Raw genomic sequence first — 17,529 nt, 5'->3', positions numbered from 1 at the left:
TGGTGCCAATAGACATTAATGGGTTGTCCAAGGAGTTTCATGTGTGCATTGGGTCCTCCATGGTGCCGATAGACATTAATGGGTTGTCCAAGGAGTTTCATATGTGCGTTGGGTCCTCCATGGTGCCGATAGACATTAATGGGTTGTCCAAGGAGTTTTATGTGTGCGTTAGGTCCTCTATGGTGCCGATAGACATTAATGAGTTGTCCAAGGAGTTTCATGTGTGTGTTGGGTCCTCTATGGTGCCAATAGACATTAATGGGTTGTCCAAGGAGTTTCATGTGTGCATTGGGTCCTCCATGGTGCCGATAGACATTAATGGGTTGTCCAAGGAGTTTTATGTGTGCGTTAGGTCCTCTATGGTGCCGATAGACATTAATGAGTTGTCCAAGGAGTTTCATGTGTGTGTTGGGTCCTCTATGGTGCCAATAGACATTAATGGGTTGTCCAAGGAGTTTTATGTGTGCGTTAGGTCCTCCATGGTGCCGATAGACATTAATGGGTTGTCCAAGGAGTTTTATGTGTGCGTTGGGTCCTACATGTTGTCTATTGAAATCAAAGTGCTGTCCATATAATTTATGTGTGTGTCGGGTCCTCCGTGATGCCTATGGAAAGCAATGGGCTGTCCATATATTTAGTTTACAAGTATGTGTTGGGTTCTTCATGTTACCGGTTGAAATCGATGGTCCATCCGCAGAATTTTATGGATGCATTGAATCTTCCACTGTGCCGTCACCTTCATTTAACTGTAAGATTGGACAAGTAAGGTGACTTTTCTTTTGGTTGTCTCCTTAAAGGTCTAGAATTGTTGAAGGAACATGGTTGAGATGAGTTTTTCTTGACCCCATTGCAGACCGAGAAATGAGGAAAGTTGCTGATACAGCAATCTGCCTCCCAGCCTTAGATAAAACCCTACAAATCTTCTGGTAGAGTCTGCATGGATTCTCAGATGGAAATATATGATCAAGGGAAAAAATTATATTCTTGTAAAATCCGATAAAATACAAATTAAGGATTGTTTTCTTCTTTTTTCTTCTTTTAATAGCAACCACAACTTGAAAGGAAAGACAGCCAAAACAGTTCCCAGCACAGTGTATCCAGCCATCACAGCGGGCACACCGCCTCACCCCTTCGTAGCGCCCCTATTGTTCCTGACTATCCAACCAGCGAGGCACCATCTGTGGACCAAGGTGACGGCTCAGGACAGAAAAAGCCTGATCCATTTAAAATCTGGGCCCAGTCCAGGAGCATGTATGAAAGCAGACGTAAGTACTCTGATCCGGCTCTAGTTCCTTACAAAAGATTTAATAGCAGTGTGGATGTGACAACAATATATTAGAAAATGTAAAAATTTAGAGGACCTGCAGTGAAAATGTAGTTTTGTATCTGGTGTAAAAGCCGCTGTTCTCCTGAATCCGGTGATGCTTTTCTTTTGTTCCTACGCCTCTCCGTTCCTGAGATATCGCTCCTTCCTTGTATATAAATTTAATCTTATTAGCCAACTGGGCTTGGTCCTCAAAAAATGTTCAGAACCACGCCCATTTGCCAAAACAAAAGTTGATTTACACACCAGGAAGAGGAGGGCATATCTCAGGAACGGAGAGGTGCAGGAAGAAAGAAATACATCGCCGGATTCAGGAGAACAGCGGCGTTTACTCCAGTTCTAAGAATTATATATTTATGACAAGTAACAGGTACTGTTTACAAAAAAGGGTTCGTCTAATTCAAACAATCCCATTTTATCAGACAAGTCAGAGAACTAAGGACCTGTTTTCAGTTTGTGCTGCTTCTGAGACCGGACGTGATCAGCGGTAATCTGAATAAGAAGCGAAAGAAAGTGCTACATTCTACAACAGCTCCTCCGCAGGCAAAATGAAGTATTACACTATTTTGTTTTATAGCACAAAATCATTGGTCCTCCACACTAGGAGATGCTTTTATAATAAGCATACATTTTGAATATGGATGGAAACAGTCCAAAACTAGAGTATAGGATGAGCATAGAAGATGGCCTTGTCATACCTTAACACATATCCTTAACACAAATCACTGAACTTCTTCCAGTTGCCTTTAGGATCCAGAGTCTGTTTTTTGACAAACATAGGACCTGTACTAAAGAAGATGCATTATAGCTGGGGTAGTTAGAAATTGTGCATTGTGGCCTATGTACATCAAGTTTCAGGCCAGGAGCAGAACTATCGTGGTTGCAGGGATCACAATCGGGCCCGGGAGTGAAGGTGGCCCGCTGACCCCAATCGTTGCTTCAGCTGGATGTGTATCCAAGGGCGCACATCCAACTGAAATGCATCGCAGCGCAGAGACCTGTTGGGTCCCTTGCACTGCGATACAAGCTGCCAACTGTTTGGCAGCTGATATCGGCCTCCACGTGACTGAGGGCAGCGCATGACAGTGACATCATGCGTCACTATAGCAGGGATGCTGATGTCAGATTCCAGCCACTGCGGACTGTCTACACAGGAGGACGCCGTGCAATGTGGGAGCCGGGGAGGGTGACTACAGTGGTTTTTTGGGTTTTTTTTGCCATAAGAAACCGAACAGAGACATATTTACCAGGATGGGGGCCTGTACCAGGAGGGGCACAAATATATACCAGGAGGGACCCAGGAAGAGGACAGATAAACCAGGAGGGGGATATGTATACCAGGAGGGGCCCAGGATGGGAACATGTATACCAGGAAGTGACATATATATACCAGGAGGGGCACAGGATGAGGCCATATATACAAAGAGGGGGACATTTACCAGGATGGGGACAGCCCAAAGACAGAATATATACTACATAAATCTATACTACAAATATATATTTTTCATTAAACCTCAAATAACTGCAATTTTCATTTTTGCAGCTTTTGCTATTGTTTGTATTCACCAAATGCTTTGCTGTCTCAAGATGAATTTTTAGCTCACGTTTCGGTTGTTTTTGGATCTTGAGAGGATGATGATGGACTTAAAATAGACACAGAATGTGATGGTCTCTGTCAGTGTCACAATGTCACTGTGGGATAGCGAGGGACAAGTGGCTCCTATACTGTCCCTTACTCTAGGGGACCTTAGGCTAACCCTAACCTACCTCAGGGTTACCCCTGATGGTGGAGACAGCAGAGTCCTGTGCCTTACTATACTCCTGAGTAAAGCTAATCTGATCTACTCCTCGACCCAGGGAAGGTAGGAGCAGGAGTGTGATGGAAACACAGATGAGGCAGGCAGGGATAACAGAAACTCAGTCACATTGCACATTCTCGGGAATAAACAGTAAGAAACTAAGGAGAAAAGCAAAATCAGGATGGGGGCCATATATACCAAGATGAGGGATATATTTACCAGGATGGGGGACAAATATACCAGGATGGGGGACATATTTACCAGAATGACTCAGAATGGGGGACATATCTACCAGGGTAGGAGGCATATATACTAGGATGGGGACATATTTACCAGGATGGGGGACATATCTACCAGGATAAGGGCATATATACCAGGATGGGGACATACAGTTAGGTCCAGAAATATTTGGACAGTGACACAAGTTTTGTTATTTTAGCTGTTTACAAAAACATGTTCAGAAATACAATTATATATATAATATGGGCTGAAAGTGCACACTCCCAGCTGCAATATGAGAGTTTTCACATCCAAATCGGAGAAAGGGTTTAGGAATCATAGCTCTGTAATGCATAGCCTCCTCTTTTTCACGGGACCAAAAGTAATTGGACAAGGGACTCTAAGGGCTGCAATTAACTCTGAAGGCGTCTCCCTCATTAACCTGTAATCAATGAAGTAGTTAAAAGGTCTGGGGTTGATTACAGGTGTGTGGTTTTGCATTTGGAAGCTGTTGCTGTGACCAGACAACATGCGGTCTAAGGAACTATCAATTGAGGTGAAGCAGAACATCCTGAGGCTGAAAAAAAAGAAAAAATCCATCAGAGAGATAGCAGACATGCTTGGAGTAGCAAAATCAACAGTCGGGTACATTCTGAGAAAAAAGGAATTGACTGGTGAGCTTGGGAACTCAAAAAGGCCTGGGCGTCCACGGATGACAACAGTGGTGGATGATCGCCGCATACTTTCTTTGGAGAAGAAGAACCCGTTCACAACATCAACTGAAGTCCAGAACACTCTCAGTGAAGTAGGTGTATCTGTCTCTAAGTCAACAGTAAAGAGAAGACTCCATGAAAGTAAATACAAAGGGTTCACATCTAGATGCAAACCATTCATCAATTCCAAAAATAGACAGGCCAGAGTTAAATTTGCTGAAAAACACCTCATGAAGACAGCTCAGTTCTGGAAAAGTATTCTATGGACAGATGAGACAAAGATCAACCTGTACCAGAATGATGGGAAGAAAAAAGTTTGGAGAAGAAAGGGAACGGCACATGATCCAAAGCACACCACATCCTCTGTCAAACATGGTGGAGGCAACGTGATGGCATGGGCATGCATGGCTTTCAATGGCACTGGGTCACTTGTGTTTATTGATGACATAACAGCAGACAAGAGTAGCCGGATGAATTCTGAAGTGTACAGGGATATACTTTCAGCCCAGATTCAGCCAAATGCCGCAAAGTTGATCGGACGGCGCTTCATAGTACAGATGGACAATGACCCCAAGCATACAGCCAAAGCTACCCAGGAGTTCATGAGTGCAAAAAAGTGGAACATTCTGCAATGGCCAAGTCAATCACCAGATCTTAACCCAATTGAGCATGCATTTCACTTGCTCAAATCCAAACTTAAGACGGAAAGACCCACAAACAAGCAAGACCTGAAGGCTGCGGCTGTAAAGGCCTGGCAAAGCATTAAGAAGGAGGAAACCCAGCGTTTGGTGATGTCCATGGGTTCCAGACTTAAGGCAGTGATTGCCTCCAAAGGATTCGCAACAAAATATTGAAAATAAAATTATTTTGTTTGGGTTTGGTTTATTTGTCCAATTACTTTTGACCTCCTAAAATGTGGAGTGTTTGTAAAGAAATGTGACAATTCCTACAATTTCTATCAGATATTTTTGTTCAAACCTTCAAATTAAATGTTACAATCTGCACTTGAATTCTGTTGTAGAGGTTTCATTTCAAATCCAATGTGGTGGCATGCAGAGCCCAACTCGCCAAAATTGTGTCACTGTCCAAATATTTCTGGACCTAACTGTATTTACCAGGAAGAAGCTCAGAATGGGATGCATTACTACATAATGGGAGGGTAGGGCAACTCGTATGACTTTATAAGATTTAGAGTGCTAAATGTATAGATACATCTCACCCACATGGAGGGGGGCCAGGTCCAAATTTTGCATCAGGGCCTATAGAACTCCAGTTACGCCACTATTACTGGCAGAAGAGATGATGGAGGGGCACTTCGGATCATCACGCTACAAATAGATCCCATTTCCTTTATCTGGCCCTAAAGCCCGTTTAGTGGTATTAGAATTTTCGATAAGATCATTGTTACATTATTGTATTCTTTCTCACGTCGCGGCCGGTCTACGTGGCTCGCCGTGTGAATGTAAATTTCCCTTGAAGCAGTTATTTTTCCCCCTCGATGAGCAATAAGCAGAGGAATCCCGGGACATCAGACTGATTGATGCAGATTTCTTGGCAATATGACTGCACAGATCAGCTTGTATGTAACCTTGGCATCGCCGGTAACGGCCTAGTATGTTTTTACAGATCGGAAGTAAATGGACCACGCAGATTGTGGGAATTATTCAGTGCGTAATGTGTGTCGTTCTGCAGAATGAATTGGCTTTGAGGATTTGGCCGGTGCACAATAGTACATCGTGCAGCAGAGTATACATTATATTGTCAGCGACTAGAATATGTCTGTAAGTAGAGAAGTTAGACGTTTCTGAAATTTTGATTCCTTAAAAACAAAATGTGAAAAATATGGAAAAAAAACATGAAAAACACTGCTAAGAAACATATGCTTGATTGCGGTCACTGCATTTTAACTGGGCGTGGCTGTTTTCCTAAGACGGGGCAGCTCCGGAACTGAGCATTTCCGGCCACCACCGGCCCCCAAAAACAGCTGATCAGCAGGGATGTGGGTGTTGGACCCCGGCCAATCAGACATTGATGACCTATCCTTAGGTTAAAGAGGACCAACCACTGGGATTTTGCTATATGACCTAAAGGCAGTGCCATACTGGCAGTAAGATGCTGAATCCAGGCATACATGTTATAGAAAGATACGACGCTTGGTTGATGAAATATCTTTAATCAAAGTTGAAAAAATGCACTGCGCTTTGATTGACAGGTGAAATGGGGGCGGGCCTTTGAGGGTCGGGTCTCCGGCATTTATCCTCCTCCGGCGTCCTCTTGACTTTCCACCTTTTCTTTTTTTGAATATTGCGCCACCATTGCTGTTGTTGGCTGCGCATGCGCATTGCCACAGTGATTCTATCTTCATTAAAATGGCGCTGGAGTCTGCGCATGCGTGTACTGCGATCTCCGGTGCCATTTAATTGAAGACACTGCAGTGAAGACTGAAAAGCATCGGTGCATGCGCATATTTTTCTTTGTTTTTTACATCTGCGCATGCGCGTTTGCTGCTCATAGTCTTCACAGCAGTGTCTTTACTAAAATGGCGTCGGAGATCGCGGTACACACATGCGTGAACTCTGGTACCATTTTAATGAAGACAGCATTAGTGTGGCAATGTACATGCGCCGCAAACAGCAGCAGTGGTAGCACAATATTCAAAGGACGCCGGACGAGGAGTAAATACCAAAGACCCAACCCACAAAGGCCCGTCCCTGTTGTACCCGTCAATCAAAGTACAGTGCATTTCTGCAACTTTGATTAAAGATATTTCATCAACCAAGCATCCGATCTTTGTATAACAGGTATGCCTGGATTCAGCATCCTAGTGCCTGTATGGCACTGCCTTTAGTTCATATCGCAAAATCCTGCTGGCTGGTCCCCTTTAAGTCATCAATGTAAAAATAGTGGAACCTCTTTAAGTCAACGATGCACTTCAACACCAGAAACGCTCTATTTCCGTGGCTGTTTTTGGAAAAAAAATGAGACTTCTTAACTTGCTACTCTTTCTCACACCTCTCGGAGTCTTAGTAGAGGTCCATATTCTTACAGGTTCCATAATGGAATCTTCTCTCGAACACTTGACTCCATAATTCTTCTTAATCCATTGAAACCAATTGTTTCTGTGAGATGTAAAAATCAACAGAAACGCCACATTGTGCCTTAAAAATAAAGGTAATTATTGTCTCCGTAGCCTTAAACGTGGGCTATCTGCCGTGCAGGAATCTACCCAACCGGGAGTCTTTAGAACCGGTTGCTTTTGGGTTGAGCTCCAGTTATTGGTTTCACAATCCAGGGTGTAAAAGAGAAATAACAAAGTTTTATGTTACTGCGGCGTGACAACGATCGATACGGGGATAACATACTTTTGATGGCTATTGATATTTTGCTTAGTTTTTTTATGGGTATTTAATCTTGATTAAGGTAAATTACCACTTAAGCAAAAGAGCTGGAAATACAAGAAAAACTCCTCTAATTGCATTATTGACTTTAAAACCTTAAACTGAAAATGTTTGCTAATTCTTTAGAGGATCATTAATTCGTTCTTGTTGAAAACCTCTAATTTTTTTTATTTCCGCATTTTTTAAGTTGGTATTTTAGAAGCTACTGATCTTTCAAAAATTAATCAGAAATCTCATGAATACAAATTGCTAATAAATAAAATATATATATATATATATATATCTATATATATATATATATATATATATATTTCATTTTGCAGCTTTTGCTATTGTTTGTATTCACCAAATGCTTTGCTGTCTCAAGATGAAGATGTAGCTCACATTTCCGTTGCTTTTGGATCTTGAGAGGAGAGGATGATGATGGGCATGGAATGTGATGGTCTCTGTCTCTGTCAGTGTCACGTTGTGACTGTGGGATAGTGAAGGACAAGTGTCTCCTTGCTGCCCCTCACTCTAGGGGACCCTACACTATCCCTAACCTCAAGGGTTACCTCTGATGGTGGAGACCCTGGAGTCCTGTGCCTGGCTATTCTCCTGACCAGAGCTAATCACCCCAGAGAAGGAAGGGGCAGAAGTGTGATGGCAACACATATAAAAACAGACAGGAAAAAAACAAAACTCAGACACTCAGCAAACTCACTGATGGCGGAGATGCTGGAGTCAGGTGCCTTATTATACTCCTGAGTAAAGCTCCCCCAGGGAAGGAAGGAGCAGGAGTGTGATGGAAACACAGATGAGGCAGACAGAGACAACAGAAACTTAGTCACACTGCACACTCTCGGGGATAAACTGTAAGAAACAAAGGAGAAAAGCAAGATCAGGAAGGCAGTAATGAAAGTACAACAAGGGTTAACACCACAACCGCACACAACAATAATATCACAAGCACCAGTAAGTCTGGATCACAGCACCTCACCAGACCAGTATAGAGAAGCTATAGCTGGCAACATAAGAACAGAGCAGCCAGCATATGGAGGAGGAGAGCAATCATGATTGGCTCTCCCATATCATGTGACCAAGGAGACTAACAAGCAAACCATCATAGATAAACTCTTGCTAGCCTGCCCATGAACCACAGGTCTATGAGTTGATACCAGAGTCTCCCTGCGCTGATCACAAACATCAGGGAATTTACCAGAGTGCAAAAATCTAAAGTTTTCCCAGATCCGGATGGTGCCAAGACAGTTGACAATGTCTACAAAAACCTCCTTGTGACAGTAAGATTATGAGAAAGGCCTAAGAATCCAAAAAGGGGCTGCTTCAGGGGTGTGCAACCTGTGCATTTATGCTTAGCACATGGCACTGTTGAAGGGGTCTCTAGTGACCTAATGTTTTCGGCACCATGCTAAAGCCACATTCCCTTTCTTATATGGGCACTTTACGGCTATATTATTTGCCGGAACACATGATTTGATCACAATATTTGGGTTCTATATAGTAGAATAGAATTTACTTCACAGCTCACCATTCAGCATACGACTGGTGCCGTGACCTTGCGCGTTGTAATGACCAGTCAGCTATGTAGAGTTAATGGTACTTTTATTACTTCTACATTGATCTGTAGAACATTTTTTTTCAACTGCAAGCAAGAAAGCAGCGTGATTAGGTAAATCGGTCGCTCAGCGGTGTACCCGGCAAACATGTCACATCATCCTTCCATTGCAACCATCAATCCATTTTAATTTGCTTCCAATACAAAAATCTGGCTTCCATCCCGATTAGTCAGCCCCTCCCCCCTACAAACCCCGGACTTAACCACAAGTAGCGTCTTCCTCTAATTATATCGATCCTTTTTTATTCAGGAAAAGTCCTTATATTACCCTATCTACTTGACTCGCTTAATGGTATTGACTTGTGGAGACCACCACTTTAATCAATAGGAGTGAAGATCCGCTAAGGATCAGAAACAGTTTTCCGGTAATGCTCCGCTGGGCACAAAGATGACATTTAATTGATGGAGCCTCGTCAATTCAGATTGTCTTATTCAGCTTTCCTCAAGATGAAATAAAATCCACTACGCTTGTTGGAAACATGAGTGCATTGCCCAAAAACTCATTTTTGGTATTTTTATGCACAAGAAACGATGGTCAAGAATACAAAGTCGAGAAACCAAATTTGTTTCAAAAGGATTGCGGATTTTAGGGCTGGTGTTGCTTTAGGTTCTACCCCCCAATATAAGACCACGGGTGTCTTCACTTGTCCTGCGTCAAGGGGTGCTAAGCTGACTCTAAGATTGTGGGCCCTGCGCTCACCCTGACCCTGGAGGTACCCTTGATGGTAGGGCGGTCCAGGTCTCCAGCCTGGCCCTGTCCTAAAACCTCCCCCCGTACTCCCAAACCTTGGATGACCTAGACCCAAAAGTAACAACCTCCCCAAGACACAGACGAGGAAATCAAACTGAAACACACTCACACCGCAAATAACCATAGAGTAGAGGCAAAACAACACCAGAGGGAATAAACTAAAAGGGGTAGGCGTAATTCACACCAGGTACTCATACCACAAACAACAAGTCGCTGGTCACCAAATAGAGATATGCAACGGATGCCAGGATTTCACAACTGCAAGTAGAGCCCTCCACTCACCCGGACCCTGGAGGTACCCTTGATGGTAGGGAGGTCTAGGTCTCCACCCTGGCCCTGTCTCCTGTCGGGCACTGTCCTAAAACCTCCCCCATAACCCAACCCTAGGATGAGCAGGACCCAAAGTAACAACCTCCCCAAGACACAGACGAGGAGATCAAACTGAAACACACTCACACCACAAATAACCACAGAAGAGAGACAAAACGATTCCGGAGGGAATAAACCAAAAGAGTAGTAGTAATTGACACCAGAGAACTAACGAACAGCACAAACTACAAGTAACTGGTCACCAAATAGAGGTATGCAACGGACGCCGGGATTTCACCACTGCAAGCAGAGACTATCTTCGGCGGTCTCCTAATACACTCCCTAGCCTTCGTAGGAGGAGACCAGCTGTGGAAGGAAATCTGCAACCTGGCTCTCAGAAGAATAGCACACTGCTCCAAAAAGGATTAACTTCTGCAAGGCTGGGAGCAGGATAACAACTCAGCCGACGCCCAGTTGAGCTGAGCACTTACGAGTGACCAGGTTGCCTGTCGGACACTGCAATGTGAACAGTGTCTGATGCTGTAGAAGTAATCCGCGTGTGCGGATCCCAACAGCGCATGACATCCTGGTAGTCTCGATTTTAAAAGGTTATCTAATATCTTCATCCATAACCATTACCGACAAAAGCTGTTCTGCATCTCAAGCGTCTCTCTACCCAAGTACTCTCCAAATAAATACATGTTCTTTATTGATTTCCCTGCAATTTTTTGGGTTACCGAAGCCAGAAAGAATAGGCGCAGCATGACCTCACACCTCTAATTGTGTCATTAATCCTGTGCTTTTCATGGTGCAACCTTGGGTGGTCGCATCACCTACTGAGTCAAGCCTACTTTGTGTCGGTAACATACGGTGTCAAATAGAAGATACGTCTTATCACAGTCCCCATGGGCCCCATTACAAGAAGGAAATGCTACATCTGGATTACTTTATTTTTCACTTTTTCTTTAATTATTGTGAAGTTGGTTAGTTTGAATCGCTACAAAATTGTATCACGAAAAAGCTTCTTAATTAGAATTTATAGTTGAAGAATTTATATGTGTTTGAATGGGAGGGAGCGTTGGATTCAATGTTGGGGTAAGGCAAAAAAAATTGCAAGCAAAATTTTCATTTTTAAATGTGGCTAGGTCATTTGTGTCTATTGTATGCGGCTAATTAATAGTTTGTGTCATAAAAAAAAGAAAGAAAAAGATATATAGGTGTAACATTGATTAGTACGCTTAGATAACGGATGAAAGAAAGGGGAAGAGGGTGCGAATAGGTGCTCATCTTGTTAAAATGTTCTCAAAATTATTCAGTAGCACATAGGTCTAGGAGAGCTCTGAATGCTGAGCTGTATATAACCCCACCCACACCGCTGATTGTGTATAACACAGCCCATACCACGTGTATAACCCCCCACACTGCTGATTGTGTATAACCCCACACCACTGACTGTATAACCCCACCCAAACCGCTGATTATGTATAACCCCGCCCACACCACTGATTGTGTATAACCCCGACCACACCACTGATTGTGTATAACCCCGCCCACACCGCTGATTGTGTATAACCCCGCCCATACCACTGATTGTGTATAACCCCAACCACACCGCTGATTGTGTATAACCCCGTCCACACCGCTGATTGTGTATAACCCCACCCACACCACTGACTGTATAACCCCACCCTCACCACTGACTGTATAACCCAGCCCACACCACTGATTGTATATAATCCTGCCTACATCGCTGATTGTGTATAGCCTCACCTACACTACTGTGTATAACCCAACCTACTCCACTGTGTATAACCCCGCCCACACCACTGTGTATAATCCTGCCCACACCACTGATTATGACCCTGCCCACATCACTGTGTATAACCCCCACACTACTGTGTATAACCCCCACACTACTGTGTATAACTCCACCCACAGCAGTGATTTAGATAACCCCATCCACACCACTGATTGTGTATAACCCCGTCCACATCACGGATTTAGATAATCCCGCCACCCCACCGATTGTCTATAACTCCACCCACACCACTGATGGTGAACCCCGCCCACACCCCTGATTGTCATCTTTCTTTGTACACTGTACATTGATAGAAAACTACTAATCAGTGCTGATAGTGTGGATGGACCAGCAGGCACCTAGTCCTGTAGTGATAATATCCTGCTGATAAAACAGTGATTCTATTGAAACAGCAATACACAGCTTTGTAACACATAGCTGGAATCAGCGTCTCTGCCCCTACATCATTCTGCTCTCAGTTTACATAGCAAAACCCTTCCGTTTAATTTGAGTAGGAAGGTTGAATACTTTTGCATCTTGTTTCTTTTTATTTATTTTTTGTTTAATTATGATGAAGTTGACTGGTTTATTGTACCTTTACAAAATTGAATAAATAGAATTAATGTTTGGATTGGAGGGAACATTGGACTCCATTCTGCTTGTTTAGGTTAAAGGCTAAAAATAATTCCTTTTGAATGGAAAATGTCCCCATTCAATGTGTCCAGGTCCCGTTGGAACTATTGAATTCAGCTACTTCTATTATGAGGAGGAAGGTTGCATATTTTTCCTTTTCTGTTCCACCAGATGATTTATGATATCAGCCGGCATAATTGTTTGGGGATTGTCATCATACAATGGAAGGGATGAGAGGACGCCAACATGAAACTTGCGAAACACAAAGCTGTTCACCAGTCAAAAGGGGAAACACTGTGATTAATTCACGATGATACATAACATCAAGTTTCAGACTTGGCAGCATCCTAGTCATCTGGCAAACGACTTACCGGGAATTCTCTGAAAAGGAACCGGAGTTATTAATTGTAGGCTGATGACATTTCAGTTTTGGGCCCATTAAATTTTATTTTCTAGAGGCTGTTAAGAGGGTTTTAGACAAATTTTCACTTAGATCGTAAAAATGAACTTTAAGATAGTGTTAGTCCTAATATAATAACTTAAAGATACCAAGAAGAGTTTAAGGCAGATTAGATACTTCATTTTAGACCCTTCTCGCACATTGGATCAAAGTGTAACCCACCATTGAAATCCCAAGCTACCTCACCTTGAGATTGAAAATACCTCTACGAATAAGGCAAATCTCAACTTAACCCTAGAATATTGGCTTTATCAATGGAAGGACCTCCAATTCAACCCTTCTTGTACATTGGATCAAAGTGTAACCCACCATCGAACTCCCAAGACACTTCACCCTGAGAGATTCAAAATACCTCTACGAATGAGGCAAATCTCAGCCCAACCCTAGAATATTGGCTTTATCAATGGGAGGACCTCCAATTCAAACCTTCTTGTACATTGGATCAAAGTGTAACCCACCATCGAAATCCCAAGCCACCTTACCTTGAGAGATTGAATATACCTCTACGAATGAGGCAGATATCAACCCAACCCTAGAATATTGACTTATTCAATGGGAGGACCTCTAATTCAACCCTTCTTGTACATTGGATCAAAGTATAACCCACCATCGAAATCCCAAGACACCTTACCTTGAGAGATTGAATATACCTCTACGAATGAGGCAAATCTAAACCCAACTCTAGAATATTGGCTTTATCAATGGGAGGACCTCTAATTCAACCCTTCTTGTACATTGGATCAAAGTGTAACCCACCATCGAACTCCCAAGACACTTCACCCTGAGAGATTGAATATACCTCTACGAATGAGGCAAATCTAAACCCAACTCTAGAATATTGGCTTTATCAATGGGAGGACCTCTAATTCAACCCTTCTTGTACATTGGATCAAAGTGTAACCCACCATCGAAATCCCAAGCCACCTTACCTTGAGAGATTGAATATACCTCTACGAATGAGGCAGATATCAACCCAACCCTAGAATATTGACTTATTCAATGGGAGGACCTCTAATTCAACCCTTCTTGTACATTGGATCAAAGTATAACCCACCATCGAAATCCCAAGACACCTTACCTTGAGAGATTGAATATACCTCTACGAATGAGGCAAATCTAAACCCAACTCTAGAATATTGGCTTTATCAATGGGAGGACCTCTAATTCAACCCTTCTTGTACATTGGATCAAAGTATAACCCACCATCGAAATCCCAAGACACCTTACCTTGAGAGATTGAATATACCTCTACGAATGAGGCAAATCTAAACCCAACTCTAGAATATTGGCTTTATCAATGGGAGGACCTCTAATTCAACCCTTCTTGTACATTGGATCAAAGTGTAACCCACCATCGAAATCCCAAGACACCTTACCTTGAGAGATTGAAAATACCTCTACGAATGAGGCAAATCTCAACTTAACCCTAGAATATTGGCTTTATCAATGGGAGGACTTCTAATTCAACCCTTCTTGTACATTGGATCAAAGTGTAACCCACCATCGAAATCCCAAGACACTTCACCTTGAGAACTTAAAAATGCCTCTACGAATGAGGAAAATCTCAACCCAACCCTACAATATTGGCTTTATCAATGGGAGAACCTCCAATTCAACTCTTCTTGCACATTGGATCAAAGTGTAACCTACCATCGAAATCCCAAGCCACTTCACCTTGAGAACTTAAAAATGCCTCTAGACGTGAGGCAAATCACAACCCAACCCTACAATATTGGCTTTATCAATGGGAGGGCCTCCAATTATTCCCCAAGATATAAGGATTAGGCATGTTGGATTTCAACATGCCCAATCATTTGTTACCACTGGAGATATCCAACTGAGGTTTTAACTAAGACCATAGCACTGGCATAAAAGTGGGTCCATCTCTTGTTAGCCCAGACCAAGGGCATTTGTACCATAGCGGCACCCAATGGGATTATTTTGAGGGCCCTAAAGAGAGTGCCTGGTAAAGGTTGGGCCTATCATTTCTCCAATGTTCTTAATATCACTTAAAAATGGCACTAAACGTAAGGCAAATCTCAACACAAGCTTACAATATTCGATTTATCAATTCGAGGGCCTCCAGTTATTCCCCAAGATATTGGGGGTTAAACAAAGGATTAGGCATGTTGGATTTCCACATGCCCAATCCTTTACCACTGGATATAGCCAGCTGAGGTTTTAACTAAGACACTGGTGTAAAAGTGGGCCCATTTCTTGATAGCCATCCCCAAGGGCATCTGTACCATAGAGATACCTGATGAGATTAGAGGCCCCTATAGAGAGAGAGTCTGGTAAAGGTTGGTCCTATCAGTTTTGGAATGTCCTTAATACAGGGAGGAATAACCATAAGGGTCAAGAAAAAGGTTGCGTCTAGTTTTGCAGCACAACTCCATTGGAGTCCAGGGATGACATTAGTGTTGCGTTTCTTAGTCTGGACAACTTCTTGACGAATAAAAATGTGAAATTAATTGAATTTAATTAAATTTGGCATATTCTGTAGAGAATAACCTTTTGTTGTTTTTTCTTCCGCAGTTCCAGATTTTCAAGAGCATGATATTTTTTTATGGCGGAAAGAGACTGGCTTTGGCTTCAGAATTCTTGGAGGAAACGAGCCAGGGGAACCAGTAAGTGAAGGAAGTGTTGATGATGATGATGTGGAATGTACATGATTGCAATCATTAAGCTTTGTAATAATGGTTTAGCAAGTAAGGTTAATAATTTAGTCTTTCAGCTGTGGATAGTAAAGTCGCTTCGGATTTCATGGACTCTGGAGAAATCATCTGGCATCTTTTCTGAATTTGTGATGTCTTTAAGGATCTTTGTAAACATGACAACTAAGAAAACTATAATTACTGGCACCACGGTTTTCTTTGGAATGAATCCCAATAAATCCTAGCGGATGCCATTGACTTTCCATTGGGTTCGTCAAAGTGCCAAAAAAAATCCCCACCGGCTGGATCTCCTTTGTGAAAATCATCACTGTTCAAAAGCCAGAAGCAAAGGCAATGCATATAGTCAACCATGGCCTCAACTCTGCTAATGAAGAGCAACAACTCGGTAAAAGAGCTGTCTACAGATGGCGGTGCCTCTGGTTTAGCTGACAACCAAAGTTATTCTCTTAAAGAGGACCAACCACCAGGATTTTCCTATATAAACTAAGGCCAGTGCTATACTGGTACTATCATGCTGAGTCTATACATACCTTGTATAGTCTCACAACTGTGTAGTTGTGAGATCGGATGTATATTTTCTGAAATACAGGCAAGTAAAGCTTGTGAAATGCACTGTTATTTGATTGATAGCAGCTACAGAATATCTAATAGGTGGGTCGGGTTTTGCTAGTTATTCCCGCCCCTGTCTGCTACCTATCCTTCCTCCTCCTGTCTCTTTTATTATAGGGGGAGGAGGGAGGGAGGAGGACAGGCAGCAGACAGGGGCGGGAATAACTAGCAAAACCAGACCCACCTATTAGATATTCTGTAGCTGCTATCAATCAAATAACAGTGCATTGCACAAATTTTACTTGCCTGTATTTCAGAAAGTATACATCCGATCTCACAACTAAAGGTATGTTTACATTCAGCATGATAGCGCCAGTATAGCACTGGTGTTAGGTTATATATGAAAATCCTAGTGGCTGGGCCTCTTTAAGAGAATAACATGGGTTGTCAGCCAAACCCGAGGCACTACGATCTGTAGATAGCTCTTTTACGGAGGGTGTTGTTCCTCGTTAGCAAAGTTGAGGCCATGGTTGACTATGTGCGTTGCCTTTGGTTCTGGCTTTTGAACGGTGATGATTTTCAGAAAAGTCCTCTTTAAGGAGATGGACACCTTCTAGGACATTTTTATATGCTATAATGCATGTATTTTAGGCTAAACGTAATTTTTCCTTTAACAAACATTTTGCACCATTGACACAAGCTTCTGTTTCACTACACATTGCCAACTACATTGGTTACATTCCAACTAGACGTGTGGCCTCTCTCAATGCAATTGAATTGTAGTTGGAATGTGACTGTAAGTATGCATATTGTAGAATTGTGGTCACCTGACCTTCCGCTCTCGTGCCCAGAACCGGAGACTCCTGACAGTTTGCAATGCGCGCGGTGTGATGATTCAGAAGTCTTCAGTCACATAGCGTCACTGTTGACATTCATCACAAACATAGACAACCCCTTTAACACTCTTTGAAGGATTGGAGATTGATTTCAGGGAATCCATCTAAAGGGGGAACTAAAAAATGTTCTTCCTAATTTGTATACCAATTGGATCTCTACAAGGAGAATAAATATTTTCTGACTAGAAAGCTTAGTGCTGGTGAAGAAGAAATAAAGCCGAGCTCTTGGTGGAGTTTCAAAATGTCAACGTTTGACCTTATCTAGAAGAAGGTTTCCTTGTTCTTAATCTCCACTACAGGAAACAGATAATGATATCAGTTTGTACAGTCAACATCCCCAAAAAATGGCATATTTGTTTATAGCCCTTGATCTATTCCGAAACCCTTGTT

The 17,529-nt window shown here is 42.5% G+C and overlaps 1 protein-coding gene across 9 annotated transcripts in view; it reads left to right on the top strand.

Annotated features, from left to right (window-relative positions):
• MAGI1 (membrane associated guanylate kinase, WW and PDZ domain containing 1) overlaps positions 1-17,529 on the top strand; it is a 713,270-nt gene that overhangs the window by 653,076 nt on the left and 42,665 nt on the right. For all 9 annotated transcript variants that reach the window (XM_075321385.1, XM_075321383.1, XM_075321384.1 and 6 more), the window contains 2 exons: positions 1,046-1,265; positions 15,555-15,646. In XM_075321385.1, coding sequence (XP_075177500.1) covers positions 1,046-1,265; positions 15,555-15,646 — 312 coding nt within the window. The remainder of the gene's footprint in view (positions 1-1,045; positions 1,266-15,554; positions 15,647-17,529) is intronic.

Source organism: Anomaloglossus baeobatrachus, chromosome 8 (assembly GCF_048569485.1).
Source record: "Anomaloglossus baeobatrachus isolate aAnoBae1 chromosome 8, aAnoBae1.hap1, whole genome shotgun sequence".
Lineage (NCBI taxonomy): Eukaryota > Metazoa > Chordata > Amphibia > Anura > Aromobatidae > Anomaloglossus > Anomaloglossus baeobatrachus.
This window is presented reverse-complemented; position numbering and strand designations above follow the sequence as displayed.